This window comes from Aulonocara stuartgranti (assembly GCF_965226115.1).
Source record: "Aulonocara stuartgranti genome assembly, chromosome: 9".
Classification (NCBI taxonomy): domain Eukaryota; kingdom Metazoa; phylum Chordata; class Actinopteri; order Cichliformes; family Cichlidae; genus Aulonocara; species Aulonocara stuartgranti.
The window spans coordinates 32,516,336-32,542,306 of record NC_138960.1 but is presented as its reverse complement, the minus strand read 5'-3'; the positions used below and the strand labels follow the sequence as shown (position 1 = coordinate 32,542,306).

At 41.8% G+C, this 25,971-nt stretch overlaps 2 protein-coding genes across 5 annotated transcripts in view; one reads left to right on the top strand and one right to left on the bottom strand.

The window, feature by feature from the left end:
• LOC309713968 (uncharacterized protein) overlaps positions 1-25,971 on the top strand; it is a 138,763-nt gene that overhangs the window by 81,364 nt on the left and 31,428 nt on the right. The gene's annotated exons all lie outside the window — the stretch shown is intronic.
• LOC309713965 (uncharacterized protein) lies at positions 626-25,576 on the bottom strand. Of its 4 annotated transcripts, XM_082545965.1 has the most exons (5): positions 24,948-25,576; positions 24,537-24,722; positions 6,405-7,101; positions 6,100-6,200; positions 626-4,967 (listed from the first exon to the last, which is right to left on the bottom strand). In XM_082545965.1, exon 5 carries the CDS (start codon positions 4,930-4,932, stop codon positions 3,508-3,510), a length of 1,425 nt encoding a protein of 474 aa, XP_082402091.1. In that variant the 5' UTR covers positions 4,933-4,967; positions 6,100-6,200; positions 6,405-7,101; positions 24,537-24,722; positions 24,948-25,576; the 3' UTR covers positions 626-3,507. The 4 variants fall into 4 exon arrangements, with proteins under 4 accessions (XP_082402091.1, XP_082402092.1, XP_082402094.1 ...); XM_082545966.1 differs by lacking the exons at positions 24,537-24,722; positions 24,948-25,576 and adding an exon at positions 7,175-7,405; XM_082545968.1 differs by lacking the exons at positions 6,100-6,200; positions 6,405-7,101; positions 24,537-24,722; positions 24,948-25,576 and adding exons at positions 5,041-5,100; positions 5,218-6,093.

Below are 25,971 nucleotides of genomic sequence, written 5' to 3'. Positions count from 1 at the left end.
AGCTGTTGAGAGCCACCGGAGCCGTTATGTTATCACTGCCACAGGACCCAGGGCAGGCCGGTTGATCTGTAACACCACTGTCACTGGACCCGGGGCAGGCTGCCTGAGCCGCAATGCTGCCGCCACTGGTCTCATCGCAGGCCGCCTAGACTGTTTTGGTGCCACTGAACCCGTGGGAGGCTGCCTAAACGGTCTTGCCGGATTTGCCACCAACCAAGTTGGCCACAAGAACTTGGCTTGTTGGACTGTGTGCCGCTGCTGCTGGAGGTGCAGCCGGGTTTTTTAATTGTTTGGACTAAGGCTCTGATATTGTTTTGAGTCCTTCGTCATGGAAACCCCCCCAGCAGGCACCTTCAGGCCTGCTGGGGGGGGTTCATTCATTATGCAAATGTACTCTTTATAAGATTGGAGAAACCTGCAGTCAGCTGAGACTGAAGAAGTCTCTGGGATGAGTGACGAAACGTTTGTCCCACTGAAAACGCTACGTCCAGATGAACAGAATCAACTTCTGGGATTTCCTTACCTGGATGATTGAGCATGCATCAAGATATTACCCACAATTACTTAGGTACACGAGAACAAAGGGACAGCAAGTCAGTTTTATCATAAATGACACATTTATGACTTACAATAAGAATATTTTTATTGCAACATAAAAAAATGTAGGTTTGTCTCTTCATGGAGCAAAACACACTCACATCCTGTAAGAAAACACAGACCACTGAAAACTTTACACATGGGTAAGAAAATATTTAGTTTTCCACATACTGCCCGTTTAAAAATGACACAAATTTATCAATTTACCTTTTTTTTTTTACTGTAACATTAAAAATTGCAGGAGGGGTTGTGTCTTTGTGGAGTAAAACAGACTCACACAATATTGTAAGACAATAGAGCCCATTTAAAACACATTTCATGTGAGTTACAAGAGAAGTGGCACAGCACTGACACTGATAATTACCTCACGATGAATAGCCAAATAAACCAGGGGTCCCCAATCCCAGTCCACGAGGGCCGGTGTCCCTGCAGGGTTTAGAGGTGTCCTTGATCCGTCATAGATGATTTAAAAATGTTAAATTATCCCCATCAACATGTCTTGAGGTTGTCCAGAGGCCTGGTAATGAAGTAATCATGTGATTCAGGTGTGTTGACCCAGAGTGAGATCTAAAACCTGCAGGGACACCGGCCCTCGTGGACTGGGATTGGGGACTCCTAAAATAAACAGTAACAGGTCTGACAGTTTGACCCAGAAGGTGAACTCTTCTGACATTTTGTTTTTCTTGTGATCAGATGATGGGAGTAATTTTTTCTCTGTATGCTGTTTGTGGACACAGCCAGTGAAGTTTAACTTGCTAAACTTGGAACAAGTTGAATTGTGAAGCCTGATCTCAAGCTTTTTAAGTTTGACGCAGCATCCAGAAGAACTTTTGTTCAGACCCCCGTTTCTCCCACTGTGTTCAAATGAACCCTGTCAGGGTAATGTCTAGGGCTGCCACGATTAGTCGACTAGTCACGATTACGTCGACTATCAAAATCACCAACGACTAATTTAATAGTCAAGGCGTCGTTTGAAGCTTTGTAAGATCCCAAAAGACGCAGGAATAAGTAGTAGGATTTAAGAGTGTAATAACAGACTGAAACAGAAGATGGCAGCACTGCATGAAGAAGGATGACAGCTGCCATTAAACACCGAAGAAGAAGAAGCTGTGTCCCAGAATTCATTGCACAGCTCAGTTTCCAACAATGGCGGCAGCTAGTCAGTTTTATTCTTATCATTCTTTCTGGGTCACAAAGTAAACGCTTAACATATTTTCAGGCGAGAATGTAGCTGTGTAAACTTCAAATATCTGCTCAGTTTATCAAGACACCACATTTTTTCAAAAGTGCTCCGACGTTTTCGGAGACTTCGATAGCTAGCCGGGGTTACAGGCTCCCTGGAGCCAGTGAGAACACCGGACTCCCGGCAAATGGTTTCCAAACCCACCGCCATCTTTCGCTACTCAGGTTAAACATGATATACAAGTCACTTAGATAACTTAAAAATGTTACTGTTCTGCTTTTTTTCAGTATTTTATTTGTTCCTGAGTAAATCGGTTTGGCTGAGATTAAAGTTATAGTTTTTACACAGCTGAAAAAACGTCAAGCAGACAGCTGATTATCAGAAATGTGAGATGCTCGAGAATATACTCCGGTGTCCTGTTATATTTTAGATAGCAAGGAGTAGGGATTTGGTATCGTTTAGGTTTTATCCGATACCGGTGCCAAACTGGTACTTTTGAAACGGTGCCGGTGCCTAAACGGTGTTCAAACCGGTGCTTAAAGAATGGAGAACACAAAATTGGTCCAAAAACCTCTCATGTTCAGCTGTTTTTTTGTAAAAAGATAACAATGTTAGTCTTTTCTGCAGCTATGGGGCATATATGGCAACACTCTTGGCTGGAAGCAGTGCTTAATCAATGGAAAAAACACAAACTTTCTCCAAAAACCTCTCATGTTTAACTGTTTTCCAATCTTTCTTTGGTCATTTTAGCCTTTTTGGCCAGGGTGAAGGGAGTACCTGCCATCAAACAAGAAGACAGCCGCAAATAGATATGATGCTGTTTGCTAGTTCACCTTACATGCATTAATGTAATGTGTTTAGCCTACTCAACGTAAATTACACACGAACAACATTAAGCTACTCACGCAGAGAAGAACGGCTGCTGCTGCATCATCATTTCTGCTACACTGGCAGGGCTAGGGGCCAGGACTCCCCTCTTCGGGTTTTTGGGGGATGTTGCTAACTCCGGGTCCGATAACAGGCACCACACCCGCAGTAGATGTGCTCGGTGTGAGGTCTCGCAGCAAGCTATCAAATACGGCGCATTTTTCGGCTTTAAAAAACACCGTTATGCGTCGCCAGGTGTTTCATTGGATTCGAGGTGTTACCTCCTTTGACAGTATCACAGTATCACCTTAAAGCACTTGTTGCAGGCTGCTGAGTTTGCATATTTTGCTGTGAAGTACAGCCAGACTTTTCACCGCTTTGCCTTGGGCATTTTTAATCTGTAGCTCTGCTCCAAAAGAACGTACGTACCTGGACCCGCCTACTATCCTCGGAAACGTAAAATGATTGGCTAGAATCTAAAGTGTATGACATCTCAGGAAAATAAAAGCACCGAAATAAAGCACCGAAATGTGCGCTTCTTTTCGGTCTGGTTACTACCGTTTATGTCAGAACTGGTGCCGTCATGGCACCGGATACAGGTACCCATCCCTAGCAAGGAGTTTATTAAACTTCACCGAAACAATCTGCACATTTCATTAAAATTTAATAAACTATCACCTTGTCTCTATTCTTAGTTAGCACAGACCTTAAACACTTAAAGCTGTAAGCTCATGATAGTTATATAAGAGCAGATGCATGCTGTACATTTTACGTCCAATGGATGCATGATCTGATTAGTCGACTAATTGCAAAAATAATCGGTGACTAGTCGACTATCAAAATAATCATTTGTGGCAGCCCTAGTAATGTCCCATTGGTCTTCCACTTTTCTCAGAGGAGGACACTTTGTGGGTTTTCTGATGCCTCAATAGATTTGTTTTATGGATGAAAGACTTTCCACAGTGACCACATACAAATGATTTAACTCCAGAGTGGGTGAGCTGATGTGATTTTAAGCTAGTCATGTGAGTAAAAGCCTTTCCACACTGACCACATACAAATTGTTTAGCACCAGAGTGGATCAGCTGATGTGATTTTAAGCCAGTCATGTGAGTAAAAGCCTTTCCACATTGACCACATTTAAATGATGTAACTCCAGAGTGGGTGAGCTGATGTGATTTTAAGCCAGTCATGTGAGTAAAAGCCTTTCCACATTGACCACATTTAAATGATTTAACTCCAGAGTGGGTGAGCTGATGTGATTTTAAGCCAGTCATGTGAGTAAAAGCCTTTCCACATTGACCACATTTAAATGATGTAACTCCAGAGTGGATGAGCTGATGTGCTTTTAACCTTTCGATCTCAATATAAGCCTTTCCACAGTCACCACATACAAATTGTTTAGTACCAGAGTGGATAAGCTGATGTGATTTCAAGGCAGCAATGTGAGTAAAAGACTTTCCACACTGCTCACAGGTGAGAGGTTTATCTCCACTGTGGATGAGCTGATGTCTTTTTAAGTTACCAACGTAAGCAAAAGCCTTTCCACACTGATCACAGGTGAGAGGTTTATCTCCACTGTGGATGAGCTGATGTACTTTTAAATTGCCCATCTGAGTAAAAGACTTTCCACACAGATCACAACTGAATGGTTTATCTCCACTGTGGATAAGCTGATGTGTTTTTAAATTGCCCATCTGAGTAAAAGACTTTCCACACAGATCACACCTGAATGGTTTCTCTCCACTGTGGATGAGCTGATGTGTTTTTAATCTACCAATCTCAGTAAAAGCCTTTCCACACTGATCACAGGTGAAAGGTTTAACTTCACTGTGGACGCCCTGATGTCTCTCTAAGTGATCTCTATCCTGAAAAGACTTTCCACACTGATCACATCTGAATGGTTTCACACCGGTGTGGATCAGCTGATGTGTTTTTAAGCCACCAATCCGAGTAAAGGTCTTTCCACACTGATCACAGCTGAATGGTTTCACACCGGTGTGGATCAGCTGATGTCTTTTTAAGTTGCTACTGTGAGTAAAAGACATCCCACACAGATCACAGTTGAAAGCTTTAAATTTCGTGTGGACGAGCTGATGTGATTTTAAGTTGCATCTCTGAGTAAAGGTCTTTCCACACTGGTCACAGCTCAAGCTTCTCTCCTCCCCGTTGGCGCGCTTGCGTCTTCTGATCTGCTTCATAGCAGGAAAAGTCTTTTCCACAGGGATCGCCGCTGGCTCATCTTTACTTGCTGGTGCTGGATGTTTTTGGTTGATGTCATCCATGTGCTGAGGTTTGGGCCTGCTTTCACTTCTTTCTCCTGTAATGACAAAGAACCCAAACAGTGACATCAGGTCTATACCTTCAGCTCATCCACAAGTGCCCCCTCTTACCTCACAAAGATAAACAGTTTCACCATCTGCCAAACGTCTCAGGTGCCTGGGGACGCTATGCTGTGGTAAACATTTGAAGTGAGCTCATTTTGGGGATAAAAGTAGTAAAAGTTCAACTTGTGAATAAAAAGTTTTTTAGTTTTTACTTTGTTCAAATTTGAAGAACATCACACTTACAATGTGCAGTTCAGGTTGTATGTGTGAGAGCTGTACAACCAAATCCACACTGGCTCAGATTTGCCTCTGATTAACCACGAGGGTGTCACAGTTATCAAAGTCTGCAGACACTGTCAGCTGCAATCAACACCTTTTATTCTAATGCACAGGTGAGTTATAATGCATCTCCACTAGAAGATGGTCCCCTGTTATCTACTTTTTCACAGGCAAGCGTGGGTGAGAGTCTACAGCTTTCCACCCCCCAAGGACACGTAGTCTAATGCCTTTATTTTTCATGGCCATGTCCACTTAATACTACACTATATGGTTATATGGCATTTTAGTTCATATACAGCATAGAATTGAGGCACTTCAAATATTTTCATCTCAACACCTCCTCCCTGGAGATAAGGAGGAGTCTCACTATCTGCCTAATGTCTCATGGTGCCTGGGAGTGTCAGTCCAACTCACTCACAATACCCATCTGTGTGTGGAATAACCTGTGAAATACTTATTTGATGTTTTCCTATGTGTAGAACAAAGTCGCACAAAATGTACTATAGATATTACTAAAGTGATATTGTCAAAACATATGATCAACACATAAAATAAAGAAATGTCCATCACAAGAGTTAGCAGCTTACACAAGAACAGAAAGAATATGAAAGAGAAGTGGAAAAGGAAAACAGAGGATTATTAACGAGGTCATGATCACTCCACAGACATCACCTTCATATGAAGGGAAACAGAGAGTGTAACTCAAATGATAAAACATTAATGTACTGAGGCAGACAAACAGAGAGGCTAAACAGAAGGCAGAAATCAAACCAAAGTGAGCTAAGAGAGAGAGACCCTGTAGAAAATGATGAAGTTAAGCAACCAGTGTAGTTATAACTGACTTACTCTGGATCTCCTCTCAGACTCAGGAGGGGGCGAGCGGGCCGGCTTTGTAGTTGGAGTCGGACCAGCAGAGACAATTGCTCTTTTAGCCTCGCTCACATGTTCTGTAAAGATTAAATTACTTAAATCATCACGTGGTTTACAAAAACACATTGTTAATCTCAGCAAATAAGTGCGCATCCAGAAATAACTGTTTTATCTCGTTTGACATGGAAACTTAAAATTACAAAGACACACTGAACGCACCTTCCTACCAGCTGTAACCTAACAGGAGAACGTACGTTCGTCTTCGCAGCTGCAATACATACCTCACAAAAAGCCGTTCATCAATTAGATTTAACACGACGCTTCTCCACAATACTTTGATGCGGGTTCTTCAAAAAGTGCCCATTTTTAAAACGGCGGAAAGACACAGCAAAGAGCACAGTACGCACACCCCTCCTTCCTCTTCGTCTGCTGCCCTGCTTCTTCTTCTTCTTCTTCTTCTTCAGTTTTATTGGCGGTTTGCAAACAATAAAATGGTGCGTTACCGCCACCAACTGTTATGGAGTGTCGACCCTCAAGCCCTACCCAAATGTTTACTCTTTTAAGCTACTGATGTGAGCAAAAGACTGTCCACACTGATCACAGCTGAATGGTTTCACACTGGTGTGGATCAGCTGATGTGATTTCAAGCTACCAATCTGTGGCTGCGCTGATGTCTTTTTAACCTATCAATCCGAGTAAAAGACTTTCCACACTGATCACAGTTGAAAGCTTTAAATCCAGTGTGGGCGAGCTGATGTCTCTTTAAATGACCTTTCAGAGTAAAGGTCTTTCCACACTGATCACAGCTCAAGCTTCTCTCCTCCCCGTTGGCGCGCTTGCGTCTTCTGGGCTGCTTCATAGCAGGAAAAGTCTTTTCCACAGGGATCGCCGCTGGCTCATCTTTACTTGCTGGTGCTGGATGTTTTTGGTTGATGTCATCCATGTGCTCAGGTTTGGGCCTGCTTTCACTTCTTTCTCCTGTAATGACAAAGAACCCAAACAGTGACATCAGGTCTATATCTTCAGCTCATCCACAAGTGCCCCCTCTTACCTCACAAAGCTGGTCCATGAAAATATTGTCAGGCATAAACCGGTCCGTGGTGCAAAAAAGGTTGGGGACCGCTGGTCTACAGCTTTCTACCCCCCAAGGACACGTAGTCTAATGTCTTTATTTTTCAGGGCCATGTCCACTTAATACTACACTATTCGGTTATATGGCATTTTAGTTCATATACAGCATAGAATTGAGGCACTTCAAATATTTTCATCTCAACACCTCCTCCCTGGAGATAAGGAGTCTCACTATCTGCCTAATGTCTCATGGTGCCTGGGAGTGTCAGTCCAACTCACTCACAATACCCATCTGTGTGTGGAATAACCTGTGAAATACATATTTGATGTTTTCCTATATGTAAAACAAAACCACACAAAATGTACTATAGATATTACTAAAGTCATATTGTCAAAACATATGATCAACACATAAAATAAATGTCCATCACAAGAGTTAGCAGCTTACACAAGAAAAGACGTCAGAAAGAATATGAAAGAAGAGAAGTGGAAAAAGAAAACGGAGCATTTTTAATGAGGTCATGCTGAGCCTCTTGTCGCGATTGTTTTATGTTGGGCTGAGAACAAACAACCAATACTCAGATCAGGTCCAGTACACAACAATTATGTATTAAGCACATATGTGGGAGACGTGCACGATACCACCCTCAGTGTAATCCGGGAGATCTTAAAGAGGAAGCACAAGCACTTCTTTATTTAAAGGGTTGTACACGCCCCCTTGAACTTTCCCACATTTTGTCACATTACAGCCACAAACATGAATCCATTTTATTTTTATTCCACGTGAAAGACGAACATAAGGTGGTGTACACGTAAGAAGTGTAATGAAAATCAAACATGATTCCACACATTTTTTTACAAATAAATAACTGAAAAGTGGGGAGTGCGTAATTATTCAGCCCCCTGAGTCAATACGTTGTAATGATAATAATGGATTGCATTCATATAGCGCTTTTCAAGGCACCCGAAGCGCTTTACAATTCCACTATTCATTCACTTTCACATTCACACACTGGTGGAGGCAAGCAGGTTGCAGCCACAGCTGCCCTGGGGCAGACTGACAGAAGCGAGGCTGCTATACCGCGCCATCGGCCCCTCTGGCCGGTAGGGTAAAGTGTCTTGCCCAAGGACACGACGACCAGGACAGAGAGATCGAACCGGTGACCTTCTGGTTACAGATGCGCTTCCCAACCGCTGAGCCATGGTCACCCCACCTTTGTAGAACCACCTTTTTCTGCAGTTCCAGCTGCCAGTCTTTTAGGGTATGTCTCTACCAGCTTTGCACATCTAGAGACTGAAATTTTTCCCCATTCTTCTTTGCAAAACAGCTCCAGCTCAGTCAGATTACATAGACAGGGTTTGTGAACAGCAGTTTTCAGATCTTGCCACAGATTCTCGATTCGATTTAGACACCAGACAGGTCAGAGATAAAATTATTGAAAATTTAAAGCAGGCTTAGGCTACAAAAAGATTTCCCAGGCCTTGAACATCCCACGGAGCACTGTTGAAGCGAACAGTGGGGCTGAATAAATACGGACGTCCCACTTTTCAGTTATTTATTTACAAGCAAAACACTGAGTATAAGCCATCTAATTTATCTTGTAATTTAGCAAGGTTCAATTTATCCTCTTCAATTAGTGTCAATTTGAGAGATTGATTTTTCTTCCTCTAATCTTTTCGATTTCACATTAAGGCTGCCAACCTTCCTTAAATATTTGTCAATTTCAAATTTTAATAATTCCCAGTTATTTGCAAACTTTAATTTTTCTCGAGCTATAGATCAATAGTTTGAGATCAGTTCTTTAAGATCCTTTTTCACATCATCTTTCTCTAAAAAAGAGCTGTTGAGTTTCCAATATGTAGATTTAACAACAGAAGATTTAGGGGAAGTTAAATTTATTTTAATACGGCTTTATGATCTGTTGCTGGCGAAGGCCACCTACATCTATGCTATCGCTATCAAAACTTTCCAAAACTAACCAAAAGGTTGCACTAAGTAAACGTTTTGGAATGAGGATATTTGAATCTCCAAATGTCTATGAGTTTAAGGCGTACTATAACAGCTTTCAATGTAGTAGTAATTCTTTTTTTTTAACACTTGTAGTTTTCCAATTATCATACATAGCATTCCTATTATTTTACAGAAAACCACAAAACAACAATCCCACAGATCATAAAGACAGATAATACCAAGACGGGAAAAGGGAAACAAAAAACAAAACAAACAAAAAAACAAACAAAAAGCACAGCAACAACAGCAAAAAAAAGAAAAAGAAAGGGGGGAGGGGGGTGCACCTCTCTATTGTTTTTACAGGACTGTTCTAGGGCAAACAAAAACACTGAAGATTCCAGTTCCAGACCGGATAAATTGTTGACGTATGTTAACAGAGGGTTCCACGTTGTGTGGAATTTGCCGATGGATCCGTTCAGAGTACATCTGATTTTTTCCAGTTTGACATTTTGCATAACATCCGTTATCCAGCGGTGGTGTGATGGAGCAGTAGTAGACTTCCATTTAAATAAAATCAGGCGTCTCGCTAATAATGACAAAAACGCAATGACCCTCTGTAAATGGGCAGGGGGAACAGAAGTCACAATACCAGAGAAACAACCAAAAACTGTCACCAAGGGGGAGGCGAGATGTTATAGGCATATGCTTCAGAGATGACTTCAAAAAATGATGACCAGAAAAGAGCAATTTTCGGACAGGACCAAAACATATGAAGGGAAGTAGCTGGAGTCTGTTTGCATCTATCACACGATGGGTCTATGTCTATGTTCGGAAATATTTTTGCTAGTTTAACTTTTGAAAAATGTAACCTGTGTAACACTTTGAATTGTATTAGGGAGTGTCTTGAACATATAGAAGACGAATGGACCCTGGTAAGAGCCATATCTCACTCTTTGTCAGACAGCTGGGCACTGTCGTGGAAAATTTAACAATAACCTGCAACACACCCAGCGAGCTTGATTTGAAGTGGGTTTAATAAACACATTGCGATGTGGAGAGAGCATCCCAGTGAAACACCGGGACCATCTCCGGATTGTGGCCACCGCCCACACAGACAAAGAACATTCCACAACCTCACATGTTGGCCCCTCTCATGGGGGGGCTATACCTCCTCCCTCACAGAGAGAATTATGACCTTGTTTTCTGCTTAGCCTTCACCTAAGAATTTACATCCCTGATAAGCAGAAGGAGCCTCACTATCTGTTTAATGTCTCCCATTACATTGGCCTCACTGTGTTAACTTTCCACATGCATGTAAACTAGTGACAGGAGTGCTCTTACTATGGTAAAGTGAGAAAGTGATATTACATAACTAATGTGATATGATTAAATGTGTGATTAATACATGAGAAAAGAAATCTGCCACCACAGCACCCAAATCATTCTCCCACTGTTCTCGAATGTATGAAATAGACAGGTTATATGTCTTAGTTACATCAAGCGGCTCTCTCATAAGAACCCGTTGTTAAGATAAGGAAGTTTTTAGGTGTGTGATATATTTCCTATTTTATCATTAAATCTCCCAATTTATTAACTGTTTCTGTAAAAGACCCTCTTCCCCAGTGTTATTAGGGATTGAGGCACACATGCCTCACCAAACATCACACACTCCTTTGTGCCATTTGCTTTGCCCTGTCCAGATGTTTGCCATCAGGGACAGTGAATGTCCGAACCTGTAGGCAAATGAATAGCACAAACATATACTAACACTGATGTTAGTGCTTCTCGAGTTTTAAAGTAAAACCCAAAAGTAGCCATGAGTTTCCACACAGCCAACACTTCTGAGCTACATTTTGCAACAGAATTATAGATCTTTCCTCTCTGTCTATGCAGCATACTGTACTCTTTACTATTGTAGGGCCATCAGCCCGTTTAAAAGGTGTGAACCCTCTCCAAGGCATTTGCAATTATCTTTACTGTGCCCACATCAGTGATTGGGGAAACCAAAACAACCACAACTCTGGAAGAACGACTTCCTTCTTTAGTGCTTCCAGCATTTTTGAGGCCGATCAAAACCCCTCAATGAAATGGGATAAACCAAAAATCCAATCTTTACGGTGTCACATGTGTCAAAATTGAGTACACATGTCAAAAGAACTCACGACTGTTACTATTGTTAAATTCTCCCAATTCTTTCGATCTTTGGGCTGAAGGACGGACAATACTCGGTGTACAAATGCTCAATCAACAATCTTTTATTACATACAATTGAACACTTTACGAGCATAAACCATCCGGATGGGGAGACATGCATGAAGAGGGTCACAGCAAATCTCAAACTGGTGGAGGGTTACTCAAACTCTTATAGCCTCTAGTGGCCCGCACCTAGTCGTAAAAACCTAAACATTCACATTCTTTCTAACTCCTAGCGAGCCTGACTTATGGCCTTGGCTCCCTGTTTTGTCTGCCTTCAACAACGGTGGGGGTGTAGTCTCCCGTGGAATGTGCTCTCTGTCTCCTCCACTATGAGAAAAAGCAAGGTCCTGACTCTCTGAAAACCGTGTTTCTTATAACTCAGCAGTATAATGCATCATAAACAATATCATTCATTCACACTGAATCAGCAGTCTAACGTAATACAAATCAGTTTAATAACTGTAATAGTTTTCACCTAATTCAGGAGAATACTACAAACTAAAACTACATAATGATTTCACAATCTTTAATTAGGGGTATAACATGGCATAAGATCATATTATAATCCCACACTATGTTTACTCAGACAATGAGGGCCTAATGCACTTACGCATCAGGAACTGACATGCTAGATAATCAGTCTACCTACCCTACAAAATGCACACAAGTTGCTGTAAAACATGCATGCTATAATTACTCCAATCACTTTTACTCATGCTCAGGACTCTAACAGAGTTTGTGATGTTCGGAGAATCATGTAAATGCATATCATTTATAAAATGATTATTAACGTCACAACAACAACCTCCGTAACTTGAAAACACACTAAGCTTTCCAGGGAAACTGATTGGCTGTTTTAAGCAGATGTGATCTGCATTCATTCGCTGATCCCTCTTGGGTGGCACAGAGTCTCACTCTGCAGTCGCTGAGTTGGAGCTCGGCACGCTCTTGTTGGAGGAGGGGGCTCTTTTCAGCCCTCACCCTCTCGTTCCAACGCAGCTTTATGGTTATTGCTGTGGTTCTGGAATCTTCTCATGATGACTAGTAGGGCCCCAAACCCCATGACCTTTGACCTTAACCACTGCCTGGGCTGTCAGCTCTGTTATGAATGGTCCCTGTTCTTGCTGGGTCTCTGAAGACTTCTGATCAGCACGCAGACTCAGTCAGGAGATTCCACCCTTGGGATGATTTCTTCCAGCAATACTCTGGCTGCTGCACCTGTATCTCTTCACTAGGAGGAAAAACTTCTAACCATTTAGAAAACACGTCAACCATCATCATAATAATAATAATAATGAATTGCATTTATATAGCACTTTTCGAGACCCTCAAAGCGCTTTACAATTCCACTATTCATTCACTCTCACATTCACACACTGGTGGAGGCAGCTACAGTCATGGGCAGACTGACAGAAGCGAGGCTTCAAACCACATTTTCCTTTCAGTTCAGTGAAGTTTACTTATAGATCATCAAAACCTTATCTGAACATGGACTTAACCCCCCTGTAGAGGTTTAATACCTGTACATGAACGGTTAATCCCACAAATCACAGTAAAAAGCCATGGACAAAAACACCATGAAAAAACTCATGGAAAACATAGAAAACATTGTTTAAACCTAGAATCCCTCCGTTTGACACGTGGTCTCTCCCATGAGTCAACTCATCAGAACTAGGAGAATAACAAAAAGGAAAAGGTTAGTTACACAAATTCTCAGACAACATCAGGGCTCCTCCTCCGGAGTAATTTTGCTTCAGCCCTGTTAAAGACTAAAATCAGCATTAATGTCATGTCAAGTGGGTCTAACTCTTGGCTCTGCCTGGAGCCTGCATCCACACCACAATTACCTAGAAACCAAAATTGGTGAGTAAATACAAACTTCACACTTACGAACAACTGTAGGTTATGAGAGTAATAAGGCATCCAACACAGACAAAAGTGTGTCATATGCAGTTTATTTCCCCAAATCATTAAAACACTACTGTTACCATAATTTGCTCAAACCATGGATCATCCCATGTGTTTAATTAAGTTACTGGTTACAGTAGTTTTATCTTAAGTAATGTCACTCACTTGTTTTCACACTTTGAGCTCAACACCTTAAAATGAATAACGATATGATAATGAGTAATCACTGCACAATCTGCTTCATTTCACTCATGTCTGCCTGCGTGACGCCAGAACCCTTAGAGAGGGAAAAAAAACATTAGCCAGTGGTGTTTCCTCGCAGGTCGGGCCTGGATCAACAGATTCCAGAGGTGTTGCTGTAAATCATGTGGTCAACCCTCCTTGTCTGTGAAAGGAGTGATACCGATTTTAACACAGTATGTGTTTCACATTGAATACACATTTTTCTCCTGTAGCATTTAACATTTTCCAACAATACAGTGTGTTACTGTAACCAACAAGCAGCCAGGAAAACACAGTTTTCTCCACACAAAATCAGTAACACAGAAAAGTAGCAGCTTAAGGGTTAAGTCTGTAAGGCCCACACACACTCATGTGAACCTACAGTCTCCCCTCCTCTGGTCTCTGTCATCCTCCTGCTCCTGCAAAAACAAGCAAACAAAAGCACATACATCCACCCTTTTTCACTGTTTGGGTGGGTTAGGCATTAGCAGTGACTAATGCTAAAATAGTTAACGTCTTCACAATTTCAAGTCAGTCACACTTAGTCCACATCATCAGTCCAGCCACAGTCCAATCACATGCATTCATCCAGTCACATGCAATCGTACCAATCATTGCTGATAGTAGAAAACCGCGCATGAATTTAAATATCCACTGACAGCAATATTTCATCATTCCAAAAATAAAAACTATTCTTATTGCTTTTGAAATGGATTGAATCGCTACAATCCTTTTAAAACAGAGGACTTACTATCTAATATGGTCAGCGTCCTATGTAGGTGAATTTTCTCAGAAGCCCATTGTAATCTAGAGAAGCTCACCTTATATTTGCTCTCAATTAAAGTATTTTATAACACTTTTACTCCTGATCTTGCAGGCCTGCTTTTACATCATCAACACACAAAATATCACCCCCAGAGGGATGATACCTGGCAGGTTTTTTCCCCCTAAGTGCACCGTTACAAACAAAACATATTAGGCCTTGTTCAGGACATGTCTAAATATATATAAAAAATAAACCTGTGTTTCTCTTACAAAAAGAAAACAACCCTAACCTATCTGGCAAAATCAGCCTGGTACTAAAACAAACAAACAAACAAAAAAACCAAATCTACCAGAAATCACAGGAAAGGTTTTGCTTTCTGGTGACACAACATGCTGTAGGGATTAAAATCTGCCATGCAGTGCTGCAGTCACTGCTTCTGTTCATGTTCCCCACATCATATTTACGCCTTTAGACGAAGAAGAACACCCACTAGAATACCCAAACTGAGTTTCTAGGAACCTGCACCCAATAATTGCAGCAGTAAGGAAGCGAGGCTTTCCCTGTTGGTCCGCTTGAAAATCCTCCCAAATCAAAACAGCTCACCATTGCAGATCCTTTTCAGTGCCTCTCTTGGTTCTTTTAAAAATTCCTGCATGTGTGAGTCGCTGAAGCACAGTTCGCAGTTCCCCCATGTACTTGAGGAACACGAGACTTTTTCAGATAAATAAAGGCAAATATTGCAAACTACACAAAAGGCAGCCGCTAAAGCGTTTAAGTTTCAAAATAGGACAAACAAAACAGACTAAATTGTCAATTCCACTTAGAAACAAAATATTAATTCTATAAAAAAATCTTAGTTGGTTTTACAGAAGAACAGACAAAATTGACTAACTTTTGTCAACATCAAATAAACTGAGAACTAAAAGGAAATTCTCAATCTCTCCTTGTTGTATAGATTAGCTTTTCAAACAGTTTTAACAGTTACTTTAGTCTGACAAAAGCCGAATGACGAATTAGTGATTCTCTGTGCAACTTAATTTGGATTGGCTGTTCTTTTTTTTTTAAGAGTCCAAGAGAGATGAGGCCTATCGCAATAGTTTAATTTTTCTATTGAGAAAAAGTTATTTCGCAATACATTTAGTTATTGTTCTATCGCCCAGCTCTAATGCTTATCCTACAAAATCAATCTCTCACTCTCCCTCTCTATCTTTCACTCACTCACACAGACACACACCACCACTGTCAACTTTGCTAAATTACTAATGAAAAACACTGACCAGGCAGCTGTGATTGAGCAGCAATGTCCATCCAACTCTTTTCATGGTTGTTGTAGTCGTGATAATTTTGTGAGGCCACATTGAAAAGCCTCGGCTATGGAAGCGTAGAGCTGCCACCCAGGCAAAAGAAAAGTGAAAAGTATATTGTTCTAACAATATACCTTTCACGTTTTTTAACAATATAATATCACATTATTACAATATACAGAATTATCACATTCGTACAATATAAATATTATATAGGCTACATCGCAACTCCAGTCACGCTTCCATCACAGTCTTTCTCATCTTTTCCCAGAGTAACAGCCAAACAGGACGATCTATTGGCTAGCACTGCTTCGCCTTGCATGCGTTCTTATTTTAAACTTAATCTGGAATTCATTGCAAACTGTTTGTGCGGGATATGAATGACAAGATTTTGTTTTTCTACAAGAGTTAGTAAAAAACATCTCCAGTGTGATCAAATCTTCTTGCCAAACATCCGCAGCTTTGCAGTGTATACAGCACTATAATGAAGAGACCCAATTCTTTTGAAAACCATACATCTTTCCACAGGTCTCAACTTCATCAGACATCACCTAGACACAAAGCTGGATGATGCCAGCGCAAACAGCAGCCTAACCGACTAAGATGATAGATCCATGGGGTCAGGAAAGCCAGATGCAGGGCTGGAGCGGTACCTTTCATGTCCATTCACTGGAGGTGTGGATCTATTGCATGGCGTTCCTCACATCAAGAAGCTGTCAATCAAAGGCAATACAGCTCTTCCTGCATCTGGAGCTTGTGAAGGACTTCTCAGTCATGCAGGACTCCTGTTCACTGCTAAACAGTCACAGCTTCACAGAAAGAACCTTGAGAGCAAACTGCTGCTGAAGCTTAACCATCACCTCACTGAGTGAAGAAATGGCACATTTTTGCTAAATATGCAGAAATAGATGCACACCCATACAATTTATGATGAACTGAGCTGGCTTGTATGTACATGAGGAAGATGTCTCGTTCTGTTTTCTCTGAGGTTGCTGTGCCATTTGGAGCAAAAATGAATATAAAGTTTACAGCATATCTTGTCACTGGAAATTGTTTGCACTGTTTATATATTTATATTATTTACTGTAGGTATTGGTGAAAAAAGCTTGTTTGAAAAATGTTGTGAAAATCTGGAAATTAGAATTGTTGTGCTTTATTTTGTTGATGTTTTTACATATATTCCTTTTGAAAATACTAAAATTTGTATATTTATTTATTTTTGTTTGTCTGATAGCATTTATAAAATAAATCGGACATTTCAAACAGTTACTCGCTACTTGAGTAGTCTTTTCACCAAGTACTTTACTCTTACTCGAGTAACTTTTTTGAAGACTACTTTTCACTTTTACTTGAGTAATAATATTTCAAAGTCATGCTACTCTTACTTGAGTACAATTTTTGGATACTCGACCCACCTCTGTAACCGGGGCATGATCAGAAATGACAATTGGATCATATTTACAGTCTGTAATAGCACTCAGTAAGTAGGGGCCAACCAGAAAAAAAATCTATCCTAGAAAATGACTTATGCACATTAGAGTAAAATGAATACTCCCTTCTAGTGGGATACTTAAATCTCCAAGGGTCTACAAGTTTATGTGGCTCTACGAACGACTGAATTGTTTGCACAGATTTAGATGGTCTTGTTAGGATGCCTGGGTCGTTGACCCAGGGTTTTTGAGTTTATTATTTATTATTTCTAGTCTTTGGTTTCTTTGAGTTCTGTCTTATGGTTTATGTCTCTGTCTTCTCTAGTTGCTCTGTCTCCCCTGTCTGCTATATCCCCGTGTCCAGTCAGTGTCTGTGTCTGCCCTGGTCCCACGTCTCTGTTCCCTCTGTTGTAGTGCTTGCATGTGAGTCTGTGTCTTTTGTTCAGTCTGTGTTATGGGTTTCCTGTTTTACTTTGAAAGTCCATGTCTGATGTTACTGTGTCTGGTTTTGCTTCCCCTTGTCTCGTTAGGCCTGATTTGCCCCAGCTGTGCTTCCCTCCTGTTACCCATTCCCTGATTGCTCCCTCTGTGTATTTGAGCCCTGTGTTTGTGTCTGTGTTGCGATCTACCGTTTACCTAGCTGTGTGTTTTGTCAGTCCTCTGGTGTAAGTTTATTTTGATTTTTTCCAGTTATGTTATATTTGAGTTTAACATTAAAGCTGTTTTGAGTTCACATCTGTCTCCGGAGTCTGCACCTTGGGTCCTTTTCCTGCCTGCACACAGCCGTCACATAACAGGTCTTAGTAAAGATTGGGAAGAGCGATCCCAAACAGAATCCATTACCAGGTTGTAATCCCCAGACATAACCAGATGATAACTATCCAGATTGGGAATGGAGCTTAGCATTAGCGCTCAGCCTGAGCTGGAGGTTTAAGGGTCGAGGGTCTGCGAGCCAGAGGGGTCTGCTCAGCCAGAGCTGGAGGTTTGAGCTCCGGGGGTCTGCGTGCCGGATGGGCTGCTTAGCCCAGGCTAGAGGTTTAAGGGCCGAGGGTCTGTGCGCCAGAGAGCGCCATTCAGCCCAATCTGGGGGTTTGAGCTACATGGGTCTGCACACTAGAGGTGCCCGCTCAACCTGAGGTGGAAGTTTGAGCGCAGAGGATCTGCGCACTGGATGGTCCCGCTCTGCCTGAGTCGGAGGTTTGAGCACCGGGGGTCTGCGAGCTGTCCATACCTACCACACCTGCACACCCGCTTCCTCATCCAGCACCGACTGCACCGCTGCTTCCGAGTCCAGCAGCGAAACACCAGCCATCAGCCAAGACCAATAATCATTGGCCACTTTCCAGGCCAACAGCTAAGGAGCTGTTGAGAGCCACCGGAGCCGTTATGTTATCACTGCCACAGGACCCAGGGCAGGCCGGTTGATCTGTAACACCACTGTCACTGGACCCGGGGCAGGCTGCCTGAGCCGCAATGCTGCCGCCACTGGTCTCATCGCAGGCCGCCTAGACTGTTTTGGTGCCACTGAACCCGTGGGAGGCTGCCTAAACGGTCTTGCCGGATTTGCCACCAACCAAGTTGGCCACAAGAACTTGGCTTGTTGGACTGTGTGCCGCTGCTGCTGGAGGTGCAACCGGGTTTTTTAATTGTTTGGACTAAGGCTCTGATATTGTTTTGAGTCCTTCGTCATGGAAAACCCCCTCATTCATTATGCAAATGTACTCTTTATAAGATTGGAGAAACCTGCAGTCAGCTGAGACTGAAGAAGTCTCTTGGATGAGTGACGAAACGTTTGTCCCACTGAAAACGCTACGTCCAGATGAACAGAATCAACTTCTGGGATTTCCTTACCTGGATGATTGAGCATGCATCAAGATATTACCCACAATTACTTAGGTACACGAGAACAAAGGGACAGCAAGTCAGTTTTATCATAAATGACACATTTATGACTTACAATAAAAATATTTTTATTGCAACATAAAAAAATGTAGGTTTGTCTCTTCATGGAGCAAAACACTCACATCCTGTAAGAAAACACAGACCACTGAAAACTTTACACATGGGTAAGAAAATATTTAATTTTCCACATACTGCCTGTTTCAAAATGACACAAATTTATCAATTTACCTTTTTTTTACTGTAACATTAAAAATTGCAGGAGGGGTTGTGTCTTTGTGGAGCAAAACAGACTCACACAATATTGTAAGACAATAGAGCCCATTTAAAACACATTTCATGTGAGTTACAATAGAAGTGGCGCAGCACTGACACTGATAATTACCTCACGATGAATAGCCAAATAAACCAGGGGTCCCCAATCCCAGTCCACGAGGGCCGGTGTCCCTGCAGGGTTTAGAGGTGTCCTTGATCCGTCATAGATGATTTAAAAATGTTAAATTATCCCCTTCAACATGTCTTGACGTTGTCCAGAGGCCTGGTAATGAAGTAATCATGTGATTCAGGTGTGTTGACCCAGAGTGAGATCTAAAACCTGCAGGGACACCGGCCCTCGTGGACTGGGATTGGGGACTCCTAAAATAAACAGTAACAGGTCTGACAGTTTGACCCAGAAGGTGAACTCTTCTGACATTTTGTTTTTCTTGTGATCAGATGATGGGAGTAATTTTTTCTCTGTATGCTGTTTGTGGACACAGCCAGTGAAGTTTAACTTGCTAAACTTGGAACAAGTTGAATTGTGAAGCCTGATCTCAAGCTTTTTAAGTTTGACGCAGCATCCAGAAGAACTTTTGTTCAAACCCCTGTTTCTCCCACTGTGTTCAAATGAACCCTGTCAGGGTAATGTCTAGGGCTGCCACGATTAGTCGACTAGTCACGATTACGTCGACTATCAAAATCGCCAACGACTAATTTAATAGTCAAGGCGTCGTTTGAAGCTTTGTAAGATCCCAAAAGACGCAGGAATAAGTAGTAGGATTTAATAACGGACTGAAACAGAAGACGGCAGCACTGCATGAAGAAGGATGACAGCTGCCATTAAACACCGAAGAAGAAGAAGCTGTGTCCCAGAATTCATTGCACAGCTCAGTTTCCAACAATGGCGGCAGCTAGTCAGTTTTATTCTTATCATTCTTTCTGGGTCACAAAGTAAACGCTTAACATATTTTCAGGCGAGAATGTAGCTGTGTAAACTTCAAATATCTGCTCAGTTTATCAAGACACCACATTTTTTCAAAAGTGCTCCGACGTTTTCGGAGACTTCGATAGCTAGCCGGGGTTACAGGCTCCCTGGAGCCGGTGAGAACACCGGACTCCCGGCAAATGGTTTCCAAACCCACCGCCATCTTTCACTACTCAGGTTAAACATGATATATAAGTCACTTAGATAACTTAAAAATGTTACTGTTCTGCTTTTTTTCAGTATTTTATTTGTTCCTGAGTAAATCGGTTTGGCTGAGATTAAAGTTATAGTTTTTACACAGCTGAAAAAACGTCAAGCAGACAGCTGATTATCAGAAATGTGAGATGCTCGAGAATATACTCCGGTGTCCTGTTATATTTTAGATAGCAAGGAGTAGGGATTTGGTATCGTTTAGGTTTTATCCGATACCGGTGCCAAACTGGTACTTTTGAAACGGTGCCGGTGCTTAAAGAATGGAGAACACAAAATTGGTCCAAAAACCTCTCATGTTCAGCTGTTTTTTTGTAAAAAGATAACAATGTTAGTCTTTTCTGCAGCTATGGGGCATATATGGCATCACTCTTGGCTGGAAGCAGTGCTTAATCAATGGAAAAAACACAAACTTTCTCCAAAAACCTCTCATGTTTAACTGTTTTCCAATCTTTCTTTGGTCATTTTAGCCTTTTTGGCCAGGGTGAAGGGAGTATCTGCCATCAAACAAGAAGACAGCCGCAAATAGATATGATGCTGTTTGCTAGTTCACCTTACATGCATTAATGTAATAACGTGTTTAGCCTACTCAACGTAAATTACACACGAACAACATTAAGCTACTCACGCAGAGAAGAACGGCTGCTGCTGCATCATCATTTCTGCTACACTGGCAGGGCTAGGGGCCAGGACTCCCCTCTTCGGGTTTTTGGGGGATGTTGCTAACTCCGGGTCCGATAACAGGCACCACACCCGCAGTAGATGTGCTCGGTGTGAGGTCTCGCAGCAAGCTATCAAATACGGCGCATTTTTCGGCTTTAAAAAACACCGTTATGCGTCGCCAGGTGTTTCATCGGATTCGAGGTGTTACCTCCTTTGACAGTATCAAAGTATCACCTTAAAGCACTTGTTGCAGGCTGCTGAGTTTGCATATTTTGCTGTGAAGTACAGCCAGACTTTTCACCGCTTTGCCTTGGGCATTTTTAATCTGTAGCTCTGCTCCAAAAGAACGTACGTACCTGGACCCGCCTACTATCCTCGGAAACGTAAAATGATTGGCTAGAATCTAAAGTGTATGACATCTCAGGAAAATAAAAGCACCGAAATAAAGCACCGAAATGTGCGCTTCTTTTCGGTCTGGTTACTACCGTTTATGTCAGAACTGGTGCCGTCATGGCACCGGATACAGGTACCCATCCCTAGCAAGGAGTTTATTAAACTTCACCGAAACAATCTGCACATTTCATTAAAATTTAATAAACTATCACCTTGTCTCTATTCTTAGTTAGCACAGACCTTAAACACTTAAAGCTGTAAGCTCATGATAGTTATATAAGAGCAGATGCATGCTGTACATTTTACGTCCAATGGATGCATGATCTGATTAGTCGACTAATTGCAAAAATAATCGGTGACTAGTCGACTATCAAAATAATCATTTGTGGCAGCCCTAGTAATGTCCCATTGGTCTTCCACTTTTCTCAGAGGAGGACACTTTGTGGGTTTTCTGATGCCTCAATAGATTTGTTTTATGGATGAAAGACTTTCCACAGTGACCACATACAAATGATTTAACTCCAGAGTGGGTGAGCTGATGTGATTTTAAGCCAGTCATGTGAGTAAAAGCCTTTCCACATTGACCACATTTAAATGATGTAACTCCAGAGTGGGTGAGCTGATGTGATTTTAAGCCAGTCATGTGAGTAAAAGCCTTTCCACATTGACCACATTTAAATGATGTAACTCCAGAGTGGGTGAGCTGATGTGATTTTAAGCCAGTCATGTGAGTAAAAGCCTTTCCACACTGACCACATACAAATTGTTTAGCACCAGAGTGGATGAGCTGATGTGCTTTTAACCTTTCGATCTCAATATAAGCCTTTCCACAGTCACCACATACAAATTGTTTAGTACCAGAGTGGATAAGCTGATGTGATTTCAAGGCAGCAATGTGAGTAAAAGACTTTCCACACTGCTCACAGCTGAAGGGTTTATCTCCACTGTGGATGAGCTGATGTCTTTTTAAGTTACTAACGTAAGCAAAAGCCTTTCCACACTGATCACAGGTGAGAGGTTTATCTCCACTGTGGATGAGCTGATGTACTTTTAAATTGCCTATCTGAGTAAAAGACTTTCCACACAGATCACAACTGAATGGTTTCTCTCCACTGTGGATGAGCTGATGTCTTTTTAAGTTACCAACGTAAGCAAAAGCCTTTCCACACTGATCACAGCTGAGAGGTTTATCTCCACTGTGGATAAGCTGATGTGTTTTTAAATTGCCCATCTGAGTAAAAGACTTTCCACACAGATCACACCTGAATGGTTTATCTCCACTGTGGATGAGCTGATGTGTTTTTAATCTACCAATCCGAGTAAAGGTCTTTCCACACTGATCACAGCTGAATGGTTTCACACCGGTGTGGATCAGCTGATGTGATTTGAAGTGAAAAATCTGAGTAAAGGTCTTTCCACACTGATCACAGCTGAATGGTTTCACACCGGTGTGGATCAGCTGATGTCTTTTTAAGTTGCTACTGTGAGTAAAAGACATCCCACACAGATCACAGTTGAAAGCTTTAAATTTCGTGTGGACGAGCTGATGTGATTTTAAGTTGCATCTCTGAGTAAAGGTCTTTCCACACTGATCACAGCTGAATGGTTTCACACCGGTGTGGATCAGCTGATGTGATTTCAAGTGACCAATCTGAGTAAAAGACTTTCCACACAGATCACAGCTGAAAGCTTTAAATTTCGTGTGGACGAGCTGATGTGTTTTTAAGCTCCATCTATGAGTAAAGGTCTTTCCACACTGATCACAGCTGAATGGTTTCACACCGGTGTGGATCAGCTGATGTGATTTCAAGTGACCAATCTGAGTAAAAGACTTTCCACACTGGTCACAGCTCAAGCTTCTCTCCTCCCCGTTGGCGCGCTTGCGTCTTCTGGGCTGCTTCATAGCAGGAAAAGTCTTTTCCACAGGGATCGCCGCTGGCTCATCTTTACTTGCTGGTGCTGGATGTTTTTGGTTGATGTCATCCATGTGCTGAGGTTTCGGCCTGCTTTCACTTCTTTCTCCTGTAATGACAAAGAACCCAAACAGTGACATCAGGTCTATACCTTCAGCTCATCCACAAGTGCCCCCTCTTACCTCACAAAGATAAACAGTTTCACCATCTGCCAAACGTCTCAGGTGCCTGGGGACGCTATGCTGTGGTAAACATTTGAAGTGAGCTCATTTTGGGGATAAAAGTAGTAAAAGTTCAACTTGTGAATAAAAAGTTTTTTAGTTTTTACTTTGTTCAAATTTGAAGAACATCACACTTACAATGTGCAGTTCAGGTTGTATGTGTGAGAGCTGTACAACCAAATCCACACTGACTCAGATTTCCCTCTGATTAACCACGAGGGTGTCACAGTTATCAAAGTCTGCAGACACTGTCAGCTGCAATCAACACCTTTTATTCTAATGCACAGGTGAGTTATAATGCATCTCCACTAGAAGATGGTCCCCTGTTATCTACTTTTTCACAGGCAAGCGTGGGCGAGAGTCTACAGCTTTCTACCCCCCAAGGACACGTAGTCTAATGCCTTTATTTTTCATGGCCATGTCCACTTAATACTACACTATATGGTTATATGGCATTTTAGTTAATATACAGCATAGAATTGAGGCACATCAAATATTTTCATCTCAACACCTCCTCCCTGGAGATAAGGAGTCTCACTATCTGCCTAATGTCTCATGGTGCCTGGGAGTGTCAGTCCAACTCACTCACAATACCCATCTGTGTGTGGAATAACCTGTGAAATACTTATTTGATGTTTTCCTATATGTAGAACCAAGTCACACAAAATGTACTATAGATATTACTAAAGTCATATTGTCAAAACATATGATCAACACATAAAATAAAGAAATGTCCATCACAAGAGTTAGCAGCTTACACAAGAAAAGACGTCAGAAAGAATATGAAAGAAGAAACGTGGAAAAGGAAAACAGCATTTTTAACGAAGTCATGATCACTCCACAGACATCACCTTCATATGAAGGGAAACAAAGAGTGTAACTCAAATGATAAAACATTAAGGTACTGAGGCAGACAAACAGAGGCTAAACAGAAGGCAGAAATCAAACCAAAATGAGCTAAGAGAGAGAGACTCTGTAGAAAATGATAAAGTTAAGCAACCAGTGTAGTTATAACTGACTTACTCTGGATCTCCTCTCAGACTCAGGAGGGGGCGAGCGGGCCGGCTTTGTAGTTGGAGTCGGACCAGCAGAGACAATGGGCTCACTGACCTCAACTCCCCAAGTCAGTCACCACGAGGACAAGTTCTTTGTTTAGAGATGATTTAATCCAAGCTCACCAACAACATCATTCAGCTGTCCTCGTCAGAACTGATAAAATAAAAGCAGTTACATTTAGAAACGTCAGTTTACTAAACATAAAAATATTGCTCTATTAGCCTCGCTCACATGTTCTGTAAAGATTAAATGACTTAAATCATCACGTGGTTTACAAAAACACATTGTTAATCTCAGCAAATAAGTGCGCATCCAGAAATAACTGTTTTATCTCGTTTGACATGGAAACTTAAAATTACAAAGAGACACTGAACGCACCTTCCTACCAGCTGTAACCTAGCAGGAGAACGTACGTTCGTCTTCGCAGCTGCAATACATACTGTAACGTCGGGTTGTGTTGCGTGGTTGAGAGGAGGCGGCAAAACACCTAGCAGGCTAGTCGGAAGAACACACACCCACGCTGGTATCGGTAATCCACGGTGGTTCTTTAATACGCCTTCTTCAACAACCATATAAAAGCCCGGTTGAACGGCTGCGGCTCAACAACATAACGCCCAGCGTTCATACAACCCAAGCGTTGCAAATAAAACAACCAAAAAAAAAGGTCTGGAGAAGAAAACATAAATCCGTCCTTCGTTAAGCACAAGCGTGAAGGCACGTGACCTCATAATCCCGGAGCGAGAGAGCAGTGGCACAAACTGATGACACCATCAACCCTCGATTTGGGCGTCTTAAAGACTGCGGTCAAGTGAGCCCTCACTTAGGAAGTCACAGTCAAGCTAGCCGCTCCGCCAGCCGCACCGAAAATGTGGTTGCACTACTCTTACGTATATTACGGTATGGGTGAAGACTGGCTTAGAAACGCAGTGTTTTGTGTCCTGATACTATTTTACTTCACAATCCACTACCAGTTTTGGTTTATCTCCACTTTCCCCCCTGTGATCCACAGCCCAAATTACTGTATGATTCAGAGAAAATTAACAATAAAATTTACCCAATTTACTCAACTGTATTTTTAATGTCCTCATCTTTGACCTCAGATTACAGGAAAACTATAAGAGGTGACGCAGATATTTCACTGGATTATGACTCTGGGTGACCCCCACTCTGCACCCTGTGATCCACAGCCAAAATTACTGTACGGATTTTGAGAAAATTCATAGTAAAATCTTCCCATTTTGCTTTACTGTACTCTACATATTGACATCTTTGAGCTCAGATTACAGGAAAACTGTAAGAGGTGACGCAGATATTTCACTGGATTCTGACTCTGGGTGACCCCCACTCTGCATGCTGTGATCCACAGCCAAAATTACTGTACGGTTTTTGAGAAAATTGATAG

What these genes read in the sequence shown, in the direction of transcription:
- LOC309713965 (XM_082545965.1), bottom strand. Translation starts at nt 4,932, where the DNA reads ATGGATGACATCAACCAAAAACATCCAGCACCAGCAAGTAAAGATGAG.